Source organism: Peromyscus leucopus, chromosome 14, assembly GCF_004664715.2.
Source record: "Peromyscus leucopus breed LL Stock chromosome 14, UCI_PerLeu_2.1, whole genome shotgun sequence".
In the NCBI taxonomy this organism is placed as follows: domain Eukaryota; kingdom Metazoa; phylum Chordata; class Mammalia; order Rodentia; family Cricetidae; genus Peromyscus; species Peromyscus leucopus.
Window position 1 is genome coordinate 77975575 of NC_051075.1, and position 17086 is coordinate 77992660.

At 47.2% G+C, this 17086-nt stretch overlaps 1 protein-coding gene across 5 annotated transcripts in view; it reads left to right on the forward strand.

The window, feature by feature from the left end:
* Tecpr2 (tectonin beta-propeller repeat containing 2) overlaps positions 1-17086 on the forward strand; it is a 99319-nt gene that overhangs the window by 54131 nt on the left and 28102 nt on the right. For 4 of the 5 annotated variants that reach the window (XM_037210856.1, XM_028883782.2, XM_028883780.2 and 1 more), the window contains 7 exons: positions 739-922; positions 2662-2835; positions 4511-4691; positions 6221-6362; positions 9692-9932; positions 11992-12081; positions 14047-14280. In XM_037210856.1, coding sequence (XP_037066751.1) covers positions 739-922; positions 2662-2835; positions 4511-4691; positions 6221-6362; positions 9692-9932; positions 11992-12081; positions 14047-14280 — 1246 coding nt within the window. Of the gene's footprint in view, positions 1-738; positions 923-2661; positions 2836-4510; positions 4692-6220; positions 6363-9691; positions 9933-11991; positions 12082-13839; positions 13928-14046; positions 14281-17086 lie in introns of those variants that run through there. The other variant, XM_037210857.1, reaches the window with a different exon arrangement.

Here is a 17086-nt window from a genome sequence, read left to right on the forward strand (position 1 = left end):
CAGACAGTATCTTATCCAACACTTCCCCTAGCTGTTCCCATACAACACGCCAGGTGTCACCAAAGGTTAGAACAATGTTTGGAAAACTAATGCAGACAGTGGTAGTGCCGTTCCCATAGTGCCCCTGTCATAAGTAAGTATACAGAAAGTTGATTTTCATACACGTGGTGATGAACACACCTCCTTGTGTAAAGTAAGGTATGCATAGAATAAAGCCAGATCTCTTATGATGTGATGTCATGCTCTACCAGCATGCACAGCCTGTATCCTATGTGGAACATGCACACCAGGATGGCTATAAGCACAGCCCAATGTAAAATCATAAACTTACTTAAAATGTTAGGTTTTCTTTTGCAGGTTTTTTTTTTTTTTTTTTTTTTTTTTTTTTTTTTTTTTTTTTAAGGGGGACAGGGTAACTCAGTTGTATGGTTCCTGAGTGTGGACTTACTAGATGACAATGTCTTCTTGTTCTGCCAGGTGGTTGGATACACCTTCAAGCATTACTTAGGAAGAGTGCTATGCTATGAGAAAGTGTTGTCCAGGGATGTTGTGGGGTCTTCCATGAGGACCACAGCTCCTGTTCCAGAATGTTTCTGAGACTAGATTCAAGGAGAGCAGGGATAGGCAAGACTTCTCAACGATCCCTTCACTTTAATAGTCTGCCCAGTTTTCTTGTTGTAACAGTATGATGAAGCTGTGTCTCTTGCCGCAGAACTCACTGGCCTCTGTCCTTATTAGTTTGCAGAGAGCTGGATGGGCTACTCGGGTCCTGGCTACGGCATCCTCAGCTTGGCGGTCTCGGAAAAGTTTATCTGGTGCCTGGACTACAAAGGTGGCCTGTTCTGCAGTGCCCTGCCTGGTGCAGGGCTGCGCTGGCAGAGGTTTGAAGATGCTGTCCAGCAGGTGGCAGTCTCTCCCTCAGGTTCGCCTCCCTGCTCCCGTTTCCCACCCCCCACCCCCCAGCGCTGCTCCCAGCTCACGGGGCAGCTCTCCTCTGCCACAGCAGCATACTGTCGTCGGACTGACCTTCCTGCCAGCTTAGGCGGGTTCTGTAAAGATCTTGAATGCTTCCTTTGGCACCAATTAGGGTAATGAGTGTTCAGCATACTTGCCTGAATTTTTGGTTTTTCATTTTATTAATTAAAGTGATAACATGTGAACACATTTTTGTAAGCTATACAAATAATTTGAATTTTGACGGGTTTTTTTAGTCATGTTGGCACACTAAATTCTCATAAAAATAACATGTATTTCTGTTTGTCAGTGTTGCGATAAAGCAGTCGAACTAGTGAAGACAGGCCTGTGGATGTATGGTGGATGTGTTCCAGTCATCTGATCTCTCTTTCTGATATTCTTTCCCTGACTGTAATAGGAAAGGCCCTCAGATTTTCATGGCATTCTTTAGCATTTTAGTGAAACCAAGGAGACTTTTTAGAATATAGTTCTGCTAGGCTGAGATAATTCTCTTATCTACCTAGGCTTATTTACATGTTTGTTAGTGGGCTTTTTGTTTGTTTGTTTCGTTTTGTTTTTAGATGTGACCTTGCTATGTAGCACAGACTGGCCTTGAATTCACTGTGGAGTCCTAGCTGGCCTCGAACTTTGGGTCCTCCTGCCTCAGCCTCCCGAGAGCTGGGGTTAGAGGCGTGACCCCCACTATGCTTCTTTGCGTCTTCCTAGGGCTGGGTACATGTTTCCCTGTTCTGAAGCAGTGAGCATCATGGCAGAGAAGCGAAGGAAAGGACGTTCTCGTTAAAATGTTCGTTTATTCAGGGTTGTTTGCTCACTTTCTTCCACTGCTTGCTTGAAAATTATTTCCCCTGGAGGCTGGCTGAGATAATAGCCCACTCCATTAGCTGGCATTGTGTAATTGTATGTCTTTTTTTCCCCCTGTTTCTGTCACATACTTTTGGATTCATCCTCTTAGCCATTTAGAAACGTTGGTTCTCTGCTGATTGTATTTATTACTTTTTATTTTCCCAACCATTCCTCAGTTGCTCTGATTGGAGCAGTCTGTCTCTGTAAGATCATTATTTACAGCTAAAATGGCTAGCCTGTGCCACGTGATGTTGCGGGGGGAAGGAGGGGGCGCTACATGCATGGGCCCTCTGTAGATCTTGTTTAGCTCAGTTCATACGCATTCATTCCCCCATGGTTCTTCACCTCACCCAATGCCACAGCCTCCATAGATAGTGCCATTGGCCTGCCTTCCACCTTCCCTTGCTTCCTTTATCTGTTCTTCAGAATTCTTTTAATGAAAACATGCCACCCAACTCAGGAGGCCCTTGCCTTTGAGTCCCCAAGGTTGGTATTTGGGCACTAATTGTGCCCCACTTAGCTGATCAAACCTACAGAACTGTCACTTCTCCCCATCATGAGTGGCCGCCTCTGTGGTGGATCTCTTCTCACATCTAACTTTTGGGTCAATCCCAGAAGGTAGGAATGAGCCCATTTTCAGTTGAGGAAAGTGAGGCTTGAACACATTCACATTGATGTCCAACAACAGACAGCTGGTGGGTTCAAATTCCAGCATGGTGAGCTCGTCCCTGAGTTGAAAACAAGATGTGTTTTAGAAAGCTGTCCCTTGCAGTGCCCAGATGGAGTTTTTGTGTAGATGACTCTCATGTTTGTTGAGCAGTGAGTAGAATTTTTTTCTCCTAGGGGCTCTTCTCTGGAAGATTGAGCAGAAATCTAACCGTGCTTTTGCTTGTGGCAAAGTTACCATCAAGGGGAAGCGGCACTGGTATGAGGCTCTGCCCCAGGCTGTGTTTGTGGCCCTGAGTGATGACACAGCCTGGATCATCAGAACCAACGGAGATCTGTACCTTCAGACAGGTAGTCGAAGGCCATGTACATTGTCCTTGTCATTTGCTGAATCTGCTGCTAGTCACATTCTGAGAGCAGTCACAGGATGCAGAGACCGAAAACCAAGTTAAGTGAAAACATTTCTAGAAGCCCAGTGTTTGCCATGGAAGAGCAGCCCCCCCAGCCGAGCATGGGTTGGGTCTGGACAAGAGTGCATAGATGATAAGTACAATGCAGAGCGCCATGCAGGAGCCGACCTGCGCTTCTGCAGCTACTGATGTCTTTTGCCTAGCCTGCAGTATCCACTCCTAAGAGGAAAGAGTAATTGGCAGGATTCGACATCAGCTCCCTTTTCCCAGCTAGGTCAGAGCCCAGCACCTGTCCATGTAGTTACATGTGGGTTCCGGGGAAAGACAACGAGAAGTAATTTGCTGTAAATAGCAGATTGACTTGTCCTAGGAAACTGCCTTTAGGGAAACCTTTAGCTGCTAGAACAGGCACAGTGGGACTTGTTTATTAAAAATAAACTATAATGAATCAGTGTTTGTGTACTGTCAGCACAGGGGAAATGGCCTGGCGGGCAGGGGTTGTGTTGGGGCTGTCAGGAGGCCATATTGGATTTGCGTGAAGATTGATCTAGTCATTTAATAATACTGGTTCTGAGAGCATGGTTTCATCTTTGGAATGAACCATCAGCCAGGAATGCTTCTCCACATTGAAAGCTCGTTTCTCATCAGGCTGTCGAGGTGTGGAGGAGCCTCACACTGGTGGGCAGCCCTGCCACCTTCATGGACGTGCGGGCCTTCAGTTCAGTTAGTTCTTGTGTCTTTGAGTGGAAATAGGCTGCTCTGATAAGCACATGCACATGCACATCCAGCTTCCAGGGCATTTGATTTTGGCCCTGGCAGGAAAAGGGATACTTTAAACCTACAGGTAAGGAGCAGGTGCCCTCCTAACCATGATGCCAGAGCAGTTTTCGGGTTACCCTGACCCTCCCCAGACCTGCTGGCTTAGTGGGCTTGGCAAGGGTTTGCAGAAAGAAGTCCTGCAGGCGAGTCTGGGCAGTTGTCTGTGCTGTGGCTGTCTCTATGACTGGACTGCCAGGGCCTCGCTGAGGCCAAGGCGATGGAACGTGGGCTTTAGATGTTAGCTCTCCTGCCTGCTCCCTCAGTCGTTGTCTTTGGCCTCATTTAGGTGCATGACACACATTCCTGACAGGCCTCGAAGAGGTGAAGGAGCCACCTAGAGCCCTGACTGTCACAGCATGGCGGTGTGACAGGTCTCAGGTTTCACTGGGAAGTGGGGGTTTGCACTGTAGCAGGGTAGCCCCCCACTGTCAGCAGAGAACAGGGGAGCAGAGCTGCTTGAGCTGCTGGGTGTGCAGCTGAGGACCCCTTGTCTTCCGAGGCCCTGAGGAACACAGCCTCGTTGGCAGAAGGGAAGCCCTCCATGCTCTTATCTAGGTTGGCCGCTGTCCTGTCCTGGACTGCCCTGTCTTGAGAACTCTTAAGCTGGTTTGGAACACCAGGAAATTCTCAACTGTATTTCTTGACTTTTTTTTGTTGTAATTGATAAAAATCTCAAGAAGAAAAGCTATCTAATATGGAAGCTCATAGACAGCAAAAGGAGCAAAGAAAGAAAATCACAGATCAGGATAGGGTATGACATGCTGCTGATGAGTCTGAGTCTTCCCCTCTCGCTACAGGTCTCAGCGTGGATCGGCCCTGTGCCCGAGCTATGAAGGTCGACTGTCCTTACCCACTGTCCCAGATCACTGCCCGGAACAGTGTGGTTTGGGCACTGACAGAGCAGAGGGCCCTCGTGTACCGGGAGGGTGTGAGCAGCTTCTGTCCTGAAGGGGAACAGTGGAAGTGTGATATTGTCAGGTATGGCCCCAGCAGTGTCACGTCTGTCTCTGACCAGGCATCTAGGTGAACCTTTTTTTGGCAAAGACAACACCTACAGGTTCTGTGGTGATATCAGCCTCGACAGACTGGCCTTGGGAATACTCCATGCTCTTCTGCTGGCAGGTTGCAGGACAGTGGGTCACATTACAACATGTGTTGGGGTTTGGGTATAGAACTCAGTTGGTACAGTATTTGCCTAGCATGCACAAGGCTCTGAGTGCTGTCCTCAGTACTACATAAACTGGACTGAGTGGCACGTACCTGTAGTCTCATCACTTAGGAGATAGAGGCAAGAAAACCAGAGTTCAGGGTCATCTTCAGCCCTATATATACATCTCAAAATAATAATAATAATGAAAAAAAAATGAGTGTGTCCCTGAGCATCAGAGTCACCAGTTCTCATGGTCTCCATTCAGAGCTACCTGCTGTCACATGCTTCTATTGAGAACCTGTGATGGTGTAGCTACCCATGTTTATTTGTATTTTTATCCTAGTCAGTTGAAATTAGTTCTGGACTATAATTTATTTTACTTTCTACCATTTAAGATTTGGGCTGGAGGCAGGGCGGTGGTGGCACACGCCTTTAATCCTAGCACTGGGAAGCTGAGCCAGGCAGATCTCTGAGTTCAAGGCCAGCCTGGGCTACAGAGCGAGATCCAGGACAGGCACCAAAACTACACAGAGAAAACCTGTCTGGGGGGTAGGGGGCGGGCGGAAGATTTGAAATGGGTGGTAGTGGTCTACACCTTTAATCCTAGCACTTGGGAGTCAGAGGGAGGCAGATCTCTGGCTTCGGGACCAGCTTGGTCTGCAGAGTGAGTTCCAGGACAGCCAGAGCTACGCAGAGAAACCCTGCCTGCAAAAACAAAAAACCAAACCAAACTAAAGAAAAATTAGTCTTTATGTATGCCAGATCAGGATGGTGTTGGTTGGGTTCAGCTAGCCAGTAAATCTATATAGAACCCCTGCTGGGAACCACAGGACTCTCTGGGGCCTGGGTGTTCCAAGATAGCCAAGACGTAACCCTTCCAGCTTAGTGGGGAGCCATGCAGCAGCCAGTTTGGTGCCAGTTGGTGTGAGGATACTGAGCAAGGAGAGCACATAGCAGTGAGGAGCTGTTGCCTGCCCACAGTGCGTGGGTGGGCAGCATGCCAGGGCTAGCCTCAACTGAGTCTCAAAGCTGTCAAGGATGTCCCCAGATGGAAGAAGCGAAGGTTGACTCACCAGAGAAGACAGTGTCTGCCCAGTGTTTCCCTGGCGTGCAGGGAAAGAGGGGAGGGGAGATGGAAGTGCTCTTGGCCCAGGTGCCTGCTCACGTTCGTTTTTTTCTAGATGTCCCCACCACCTGGGCCTTCAGTATGTCTTTGCAAAGCAGCCACATGTCTGGACAGTAGCATTGCCCAGCAGTGTGACTTAGACTCGGGGCACCTTCCTTGTTACTCAGTAGTCCACTCCTGTGAACAGAGCCCATGCTTCTCAATGCCAAGCCTGTTTTCTCTCACCTTCAGTGAAAGGCAGACTCTGGAGCCTGTCTGCATAACTCTCGGAGATCAGCACACGCTCTGGGCCCTGGACATTCATGGGAAGCTGTGGTTCAGAACTGGCGTGATTCCCAAGAAGCCCCAAGGAGATGATGACCATTGGTGGCAGGTAGGTGAGGGGGCTTCCTGGCTTGGAGACCCCCTCCTGCCTTCTCTCTTTCCTTAAGAAACTGTACTGAACTAGTAGTATTGCTTTTAACATTTGGTAGATTAGACTTTCCTGTGGCTGAGTATACTAAAAACACACAGAAAAAACTTTCCTTCATAGGAAATAACTTGTAAAGTGTATTTTGCTTTAATACAGGCTGGAATTTGTTTATTTATTTAAATGTTATTTAGGTATTCATCATTATAGACTAAATAAATCCAGTGACATCCATTTAAAGAAAGACCTGGATAATAATGATGTTTAATTCTGAACAAGCGTGCTAAGAAAAGAGACTAAAGAGTAGGTTTGAAAACCCAACCCACAGTTAAAACTCATCTATCTCTGCTTGCTTGAGAGACCTTTAAGTAAATGATCCTTCAACAAAGAACTGAGCATTTTCCTCATGCTCCCAAGGGGAGAGTACGGGAGAAGTGAGGGGTGGAATCCACCAACTTGCCATGGTTCCAGCCCAACCTTGCGTGGGTTTTGCAAAGAACATCCACTTTCCCCTCTTGGTACCACTCAGGGCTAAGCTCCTTACCCCCCACATTGAGCCTCAGGTTGCTCTGACAGATGTGCGGTTTGATGCCTCACCTCTATGTCTATAATTTGATATTCTAGGTAATATTTGAGAAGATTATATATGATTTAAAAATACCTACCATATACTTAAATCCATATATGAACACGCACATGCATACAGCACATAGACCTATGTACACATCTGTATGTGCTAAATTCCAGAGGGGATTTTTACATGTGTATGTGTATACTGTGCATACATGGGTATAAGCATATGTGGGACATGGGTGTATATGTGCATGTGTGTGTGTATGCGTGCAGCAGCCAGCGTTGATGTTGAGGCTCCTACTTGACTGCTATCCACTTTATCTACTGAGGTAGGGCCTCTTGCTGAACCTGAAACTCACTAACTTGGCTAGTCTAGCTAGCCAGCTTGAACCAGGCACCTGGTCTCTGCTTTTCAAGCACTGAGATTACAAGCAGGCCACTCTGCCTGCCAGTACTTCACACGGGTGCTGGGATCCAGACTCCAGTCCTCACACTCCAGTCCTCACACGAGCTCAGCACTTTATCCACTGAACCTGTATTCGGTTGGCTCTGCATGTTTAGGTGCGGTGGCCAAACCCAGGCCATGCTCTTGGTAGAGCTGCATGGTTTGTGCTGCATCCCCTCTGCCCCTAAAATCCATTTTTACATAACACAAAGAAAACTCTCTTTTTTCATAACACACAGAACTTTAGCTGACAGAACTGTCAAGAGGCATAGAAGCAGAGTGAAGTAGTCCTGTGCTTTCTTTGGCTCTGATGTTTGGCTGCTAGGTCTTTTCCTTCTCTTTAGTTGAAGACCTGCTTATGTATGTGTCTGTCTGTCTCGGGTATCACAGACTTGGTGTGTGGCTTTGGCATCGTCACTGCCAGGTCTCCAGTGAGCAGCACTGGCCCTGCGTTGCATAGCAAATACACTTTGAGTCTGTGAGTGGAGCTCATTCTTCAGCACTCAGCGAGTCATGAAGCCAGGCTGGACCGAGCTCAGAATGCTCTACGGTGGGGGCTGTGTATGCCAGCTTCAGTGAGGACAGTGCTCACAACTGTCCCCTTTTCACAGACAGAAGGGCAGCGTTTATGTGTGATATACTAACTTCTAGTGATTTCTTTCATGTTTGTTTTGTTTTTTTATAAATTTAAACTCCCTGTAATACTTTCACTTAATATTGCATTGTGTGAACTGGGAATGTGTCCTAGGAATTGGGTGTTTGTGCCAAGGTCTATAATAAATAAATCCAACAGGCAAAAATACTAGAGAGAAGATGGCGAGCTTGCCCAGCCTATCAAAATGCCTGTTAAGCCTGATAACCTAGTTCAGTCCCTAGGACCCACAAGGTAGAAGGAGAGAAGTGACTCTAAAAGCTGGCCTTCTACATGTATGCTCACTCTTGCATGCCCACACACATACATAAAACACACATAAATAGAAATAAATGGAATGCAGTTATAAAATACTGCATAGGGTTCTACTGCGCCAGGTTCCCACCTGCTTCATAAACAGCTCTGGCACAGGGCCGGAGAGAAGGTTCAGAGGTTCAGAGCACTGACTGCTCATGCAGAGGACCCAGGTTCAGTTCCCAGAACCCACATGGCTGTTCACAAACATCTGTAACTCCAGGTCCAGAGGTTCTTGTGCCCTCTTCTGTTCTCTGTGGGTACCACACTAGTGTACACACATACATGCAGGCAAGACACTCAGACACATAAAATATAAGTAGTAATTTAAAAAAATTTAAAGAGAACTCTGTCACAATTGACTGCCAGCAAGGCTGAAGTTTCCTTCAGGGAGATAATTGTCCCAAAATGTCTCTAGAGATATGTCTCTAGAGATGTCTGTGACAGATGCTTTTCAGTAATGTTGCTGAGCATCATACATCAGTGCCAGATAGCTTCTTGGGATCATCTTGCTTAAGCTGATTGTCTGATAAAATTGGTAATATTCACAATTACAGCTTAAGTAATTGCATCATGCAACTGATATTTTTTTTTTTTTTTTTTTTTTGGTTTTTCGAGACAGGGTTTCTCTGTGTAGCTTTGCGCCTTTTCCTGGAACTCACTTGGTAGCCCAGGCTGGCCTCGAACTCACAGAGATCCGCCTGGCTCTGCCTCCCGAGTGCTGGGATTAAAGGCGTGCGCCACCACCGCCCGGCGCAACTGATATTTTTTAATGCTCATATTATGATAAGTATTATACATTATTGTCTATTGGATGCACCTGAATTTTATTTATTTATTTATTTATTTATTTATTTATTTATTTATTTATTTATTTATTTATTTATTTAATTGGTTTTTCAAGACAGGGTTTATCTGTGTCGTTTTGGTGCCTGTCCAGAATCTCGCTCTGTAGACCAGGCTGGCCTCAAACTCACAAGCACCTGAATTTTAAAGTAAAATTATTCTTTATCATTCTGACTAGGATAAAAGATTTCTTAGGTGAGGTGGGTGCTATTTGATCACAAAAATAGTACATAAACAGACCCATGTGTAATGAAAAAGTAAGATAAGGTGACCACACTTTCTTCCTTCCCGTAAGCCCAGCCTGTGGATTTAATGACAGCTGCATAGTAACTCCAGTCCTTGTGCAGAGAGGTGTGTGCAGGTACTTGGTACTTGGTGGCCTTGCTGCTGGGTACTTGGATGTGGGTGTTCAGAGTTGCCTCTGCAGGCAGGTGGTCTTAGAGCCTGCATTGACAGCAAGGCTCAGCTGTGTCCTTCCTGCAGGTGAGCATCACGGACTATGTGGTGTTCGACCAGTGCAGCTTGTTCCAGACCATCATGCATGCCACGCACTCAGTAGCGACAGCAGCCCAAGCCCCTGTGGAAAAGGTAGCAGATAAACTGCGCATGGCATTCTGGTCTCAGCAGCTTCAGTGCCAGCCCAGCCTACTAGGGGTTAACAACAGTGGTGTCTGGATCTCCTCAGGCAAGAATGAATTCCATGTTGCCAAAGGAAGTCTCATAGGTGAGTCCATTACTCTTGTTTTGACTTTATTTATTCATTAGTTTTTTCCGAGGCAGGCTTTCTCTGTGTAACAGCCCTGGCTGTCCTGGAACTCACTCTGCAGCCAGGCTGACCTTGAACTCACAGAGATCCTCCTGGGACTAAAGGTGTGTACCACCACGCCCAGCTCTCTGAGTATTTAGTGAAAGATTTTAAGGTAATAGATAGAAAGAACTGCCTGTGATGGAAACACTCCAGGCTTTGTGTTTTCTTTTTCATTCTGTCGTTCCTCAAACTTGGTGTCTGACAGTGTGAAATCACTTTCCTGGGGGAACCGAGCACACTATAATAAAAAGCAATGGAGGGATAGACAGACGGCTCAGTGGTTAAGAGCACTGGCAGCTCTTGCAGAGGACCCCGGCCTGGCTCTGTTCCCAGCACTGTGTGGCAGCTCACAGATGTCTGTAACTCTGATTCAAGGGCTCCAGGTGGCCTCTGGTGTGGGGACCAGACACTCAAGTGGTACCCAGACATACAGACATATGTGCAGGCAAGTAGAGCTCATTTTTTGTGGTTGTTTTTGTTTGAATCAGAGTCTCATATAGCCCAAGCTGCCAGAAATAGCCTTGAACTCCTAATCCTCTGTTTCTACCTCCCAAGGGCCAGGATTGCAGGCATCACACCTGGCTGCAGCTCAATTTTGTGCTTGGAATTGCAAAATCTACACAGGGGTGGGCAGTGAAATGGTTCTGCAGGTAAAAGTACACACCATACAAACCTGTAGACCTGTGGTCAATATCTAGAAGTCATGTAAAAAGCCAGATACGGCACATACTCTTAATCCCAGCACTCAGGAGGCAGAGGCAGGCAGAGCTGTGAGTTCAAGGCCAGCCTGGTCTACAGAGGGAGTTCTAGGACAGCTAGAGCTATGTAGAGAAAATTCTGTCTCAGAAAAACAAAGAACAACAGCAGCAAAGCCAGATACAGTGGTGGCTCATGTCAGCACTCCTGTGAGGAAATGGGGCCAGGCAGGGACAGAGGCGACCAGGAGTTCACATACACAGCCCAGTGGCAGAAACAAGAGAGTCCCTGCCCCCAAAACAAGGTGAAAGGAGAAAACCAACTCTGATCTCCACACACATGCCATGACACACTTGTGGACACACCTGCATAGATTTTTTTTTTAAAGGGGTATGTGGTTGGGTAGAGATGGCTTAACAGTTAAGAATATGAGGGCAGGGGTTCAAATCCCAGCACTCATGCAACAAGCCAGCTATCCCAAGAATGCCTGTAACCCAGCAACAAGGTGAGCGGAGGTAGGAAAATCTTTGGGGCTTGCTGACTTCTAAGCGGCAGAGAGAACATGATCTCCAGGATCAGGGAGAGATCCTGTTTCAAAGTAATATGTGGATAATGATAGGTGAGAACACCCAATGTCCTCTTCTGGACTTCATGAACATGCTTAGGCAACACCTCACACTATCATATGTGTGTACACTCACACAGACACATATTCAATAAGTAAACATTTTTAAGATTTATTTATTATATATAGTGTTCTGCCTGCAGTGCCATAAGAGAGGGCACCAGATCTCATTACAGATGATTGTGAGCCACCATGTGGTTGCTGGGAATTGAACTCAGGACCTCTGGAAGAACAGCCAGTGCTCTTAACCTCTGGGCCATCTCTCCAGCCCAAATATTTTTTAAAAGTCCACCAAACCTAGAGTCTATTGAGAGAGAATAGTCCATTTATGGTGGGGAAATTATGGCCACTGTTAAACATGCAAGATGCTGGCCGTGTCTGTGGATGAGGTGGGTGTTCATTTCTGAATGACTCCCCTTGATGAGTTTCCTCCGGCCCTGTCCCCTGTGTAGCCTCCTTGGGCTTCAGTGAACAAGGTATGGCTCCTCTTGATGATGCTTAGAGAAATGAGTAGCTCATGTCGCTTTGTTTAAAGACACTAAAAATCATTGTAAGAGCTCTGAAGGCCCAGCTATAGTCTAGAACCAAAACTGAAGTGTTACGGGTTTTTTCTCTCCCCTTCCCTTAACCCACTTTTATATTTATTCTCTCTAGGAACTTACTGGAATAACGTTGTTCCCCGAGGAACAGCTTCAGCTACAAAATGGGCCTTCGTGTTGGCTTCTCCTGCCCCTACCCAGGATGGTGAGTCACTCTTAGCCTGTCTGAGAAACCTGGTGGACAAGTCAGTCAGCAGCTGAGAAGTCCACACCGTCCTCTGACTGTGGCCCTGTGGCTGTGGAGATGTGGCCTCATAGACCTTGAGAGAAGGGATATGACCACGTTCTGGGCCAGCAGCCCTGTGAGCTAAACTGAGGGCTTTTAGTGGAAAGGTGTGTTCAGGGGAGCCACTGAGGGGGAGCAAGGGTGGTAAGGCTGAGTCTGAGATGGTGTCCTTTGGAAGGAGGTCCCATGCAGTGCAGTCCTAGGAGCTGGCTGCAGATGACTCTCACTGTCAGTTTGCATGGCCATAACTTCCCGAGTTCCTTTTTCATTTCTTCTGGAGAATTCTGTCACCTCCAAGCAGCTTCCTTCTCCCATGCTTCTTGCTGCTGGCTCCCCTTTACCCTGTGAGGGTCTCATACCTCAGGCTTATCTTATCCCTGCAGAGGTGGGGCTCCTGCTGCAGAACCACCCAGTTAGCTGGGGACCCTAGGCAGGCAGGTGGCCTGTTTGGGAAGGAACCAGAACCTCTTCCAGGGATTTTGTGGAAGGTGAGAAATGAGAAAGTGCCATGATACCTATGATGAAGAGGAAACAGTTTGGTCCATTGAAGCCATCAGTTGCCCCAGCACTGAATAACCTACTTCAGTATAGTGAACACTTGCCCACTGGACTGTACTGATCACAGTCCTGCCTGGAGTCTCATAAGATGGTAAGTTGTTTCCTGAGTCTGACCCAGCTGCTTTTGGCAGCAGCAGCACCTGACCCTAGCTGGAGCCTGCAGCCTTCACTGATAGCATGCTGTGGATGCACATGCACTGCTTCCCTGGGGAGCTCCTGGCACTTCTGGCTGACTCTGACTATTTTATCAAGATCTTTGTTTGTTTGTTTGTTTGTTTGTTTGTTTGTTGCTTTTCAAGACAGTCTCACTGTGTAGCCCTGGCTGTCCTGGAACTTGCTGTGTAGACCAGGCTGGCCTGAAACTCAGAGATCCACCTGCCACTGCCTCCCGAGTGCTGGGACTAACGGCCTGCACTGCCACTACCAGCCAAAGTTCTTAAATTTAAAAAAGGGGGTGGGGGTGGGGCTTGGAGAGATGGCTCCATGGTTAAGAGCACTGTATACTTTTCCAGAGGACATGGGTTTGAATCCCAGCGCCCTTATGGCAGCTCACAACTGTCTCAAATTCCAGTTCCAAGAGATACATGTAATACCCTCTGCCCTCCATGGCATGGGTACCAGGTACATGCATGATGCATGTATACATGCAGATAAAACATTCATATACATAAAATGAAAAGAAACAAATCTTAAAAAAAAAAAACAAACCTCAAAGAAAAAGAATTCCAAAACATCTGGCCACAGTGTTAGATAATACTTTACATTATACAGTGTAGCCAGGTTTTCAGTCCCCAAGGATGATTTGCATTTCAAACAGACACTGTTAACCTGAAAGTTCTGAACAACAGAGCACTGCAAGCATAACTCTTAAGGCCAAGGTAGGAGAAGGCTTTCTGCCTTATTGAAGAGCAGCCCACTGCACACCCCATTAGCAGAAGAACTAGGGAAGTACCTTCCCAGGGACTGCTGGCCCCTCTCCTTCCTGGTTATTGGCAAGGTTGACAGCCCTAATACTCTGTATTAAAAATGCACTCTGAGGATTCCTTCATTCATATTCCTAGGCCACTACCCCAGCCATCTCGCCTTTATAATGTTTCATAGGCCCTGCTTTCTTTCCAGTTCTTTAAAATGTCCCAGGCTTGATCTCGCTGACGTCTGGTGGTGGCATTCCTTCTAGCCTCACAGGTATAGCACACCTGCTGCAGCCTGTGAGGTCCTGGTGAGTGTCCAAGCAGTGTCACCAGCAGAGAGAAAGGCTGTGCTGTGCACTTAGGGCGGTGGCTCCGTGACATAGAGTTTGGTGACAAACGTGAACCTTTTCTGTAGGAAGCTCCTTGTGGCTGTGCCAGAGCAGCAAGGACCTGTGCAGCATCAGTGCCCAGAGTGTGCAGTGCCGCCCCTCCACAGTGCAGTTGCCCGCCGACGCCGAGATAAGGACCTACGCTGCCTGCCAGGATGCACTGTGGGCCTTGGACAACCTTGGGCAGGTGTTCATCAGGACGCTTTCTAAGAGCTGCCCCACAGGCATGCACTGGACGAAACTGGACCTTTCCCAGCTAGGTATGGCCAGTGTGTGAATGCTTCCCTCAGTGTGAAAAGTGGGTTCTTCGGTGACGATTGTCAGTGGCTGGATTTATAGCTCAATGGCCACTTATCCAGGTTAAATGAGCCTCTTAAGTTTGGAGAGAGATCCACCTCTCTCACTCCTTGCAGTTTGCACTGCTCAGAACCGCAGGAGCTGTGAGATGTCCAGAAGGTGCCACTAAGATCTGCTTAAGATTATGGCACTAGGACAGCTGCCCTGTTCTCTCTCTGATCTTTAAATCTGAGATGGCACTTGTGTTCTGTGAGTGGATCAGTGCACACTGATCTATGTCTTGGCACCTGGAAGAGTGCCCATCATGGGCTGCTGCACACACAGTTGTGTGGTGTGGGTTTTCTTTCAGCCGGTTAAAGATGTTCTGTGCTGTTAGTAGCCACTGAACTGTCCCAAGAATTATTGTAGGCCTAGCCTGTGGTGACATGTGGAAATACGTCATAGTCTAAGAGATGGCAAAATGAGCTCACAATATTCTATTCCCAGTTGACTCAGCAGCTCAAGTGTGGTTTGTCTGATACTGGAGGCAGACTGTACCAGGCAGTTCCCAGGGCCAGAGTGAGCTTGAACTAGACATTGTTACACACTGGCAACCGGTATTTTGTGAACGTGAATAAGTGTTTACTGTATAATAACTCACCTACATGAGAAAGGGGGTGGGGAAGAGAGAAGGAAGGACTGCCTCCTACATTGACCTATACATACCACCACCCTATAAAGTATGCTTTGCCCTATGGGCCTGGGCCGGGCCAGTGCCTCTTAGCAACGGGGTTTCTGCAAACTGCTAGAAGAGATAAGGCCCTGAACATAACCCAGTCTGCTGTGAAAACTTGCTGTGCGGCACAACTAGGAACTTCCACAGGAATTGAGATTATTTATGCCTTGGGCTTCATACCCTGTCTTCCATATCTACCACTCATCTAGCTTTCCAAGGGCATTTGTCAGCCAGACAAGACTACAGCTAGTTGTGGCCTGGGCATGGGTGCCAACTGAGCCTGTTGCCTGGCCTAGGAGTTCTTTCATCTGCCAGAGACTCCCTGGCCCTGAACCTTTGTCCAGCAATCTGCACCAGACCATGGAGAGAGGCTGCTGGTATCTCTGCGAAAAGCCAGGCTTTAGTGTGTATTCTCCTCACTACCAAACCTTGAGGGCTAGTTCCCTATGTTCATTCAGCTGGAAATGGAGCCATTTTCCCCAAATCAGTTCCTCTATGTGGTCATCCCACCAGTTGTCCCCACATCCCAAATGACCCTGGCAAATCTCCTGTAAATGTGAGATGTCTCTCATCCTGTTGTGGAAGACTCCTGGACCTTTGGGCTGGTGGAGTATGCACTTGAACCACTTGATTTGCACTACCATATTGTGTACTGAAACCCTGCCTCTCTTCAGTCTGTATCCAGCTCTGTGCTTTCATTTGCTGTGTTATATGACTGACATATATAATCAGCATACATAAAGTATAAATATAGAAAAGTAATAGACTCTTGGCACCATTTTCTTAGCATCCTGAAATGATGGCTTCAGTCTAGCTGGTAGCTTTGGTGTTGGGGCAAGGGGATTACAGGGCTTCGTGGGAAGGGGGTTGGCCATTATGCCAGACGCCTTCACTTGTGCCATTCAGGACACTGAACTGCAGCTAGAGGCACTAGGATGTCCTGTACTGCATTCTCTCCAGGTATGGCCTGTGTATCCAGTAGGGAAAGCAGGTGGGTCAAGAGATAATTTAAGCCAGGCATAGTGGCCCATGCCATTAATGCCAGCATACATAGAGAATTCTAGGCAAGCCAAGGCTACACAGTGAGAGACCATGTCTCAAAACAGAGTCAGAGGGAGATTAGGATTTTATTTCTTTTTTTTTTTTTTTTTTTTTTTTTTTTTTTTTGGTTTTTTGAGACAGGGTTTCTCTGTGTAGCTTTGCGCCTTTCCTGGAGCTCACTTGGTAGCCCAGGCTGGCCTCGAACTCACAGAGATCCGCCTGGCTCTGCCTCCCGAGTGCTGGGATTAAAGGCGTGCGCCACCAACGCCCGGCGATTTTATTTCTTTATAAAGTTTATGCCAGGCGGTGATGGATCATGCCTTTAATCCCTGGACTCGGGAGGCAGAGCCAGGCAGATCTGTGTGAGTTCAAGGCCAGTCTGGTCTACAGAGTGAGATCCAGGACAGGCACCAAAACTACACAGAGAAACCCTGTCTCAAAAAACCAAAATAATAATAATAATAATAATAATAATAATAATAATAATAATTTTATTATTTTTATTTTATGTGTATGAATGTTTTGCCTGTATGTATGTCTGTGCACCACATTCTTACCTGGTGCCCAAGGAGGCCAGAAGAGGGCTTTGGAGCCCCTAGAACCAGAATTACAGATGGTTATGGGTACTGGGAATTGAACCTCTGGAAGAACAGCCAGTGCTTTTAATCACTGAGCCATCTCTCCAGGCCCAGGAAATATTTTTAGTTACGGCTGACAAGAAGGCTCAGAAGGTAAAGGTTCTTGACACCACACCTGAGGCCCTGAGTTGGAAAGAGATAGCCATCTCCTGCTGGTTGTCCTTTGACTTCTGCACGTGGCCCGGGCACATGTGTGCCCACACATAAAAGGGAGTGCACGTCGTGAGCTTAGGTGAGTATCGTCAGCCGAAAACCATCGCATCCTTCTCCTTTTCACCCTACAAACCATGGGATTGCCAAACAGTGGCTGCATCTCTAATTCCTGAGGCACTAGGGTTGCCAGTTCAAGGCCAGCCCAGACTACACTGATGTCTA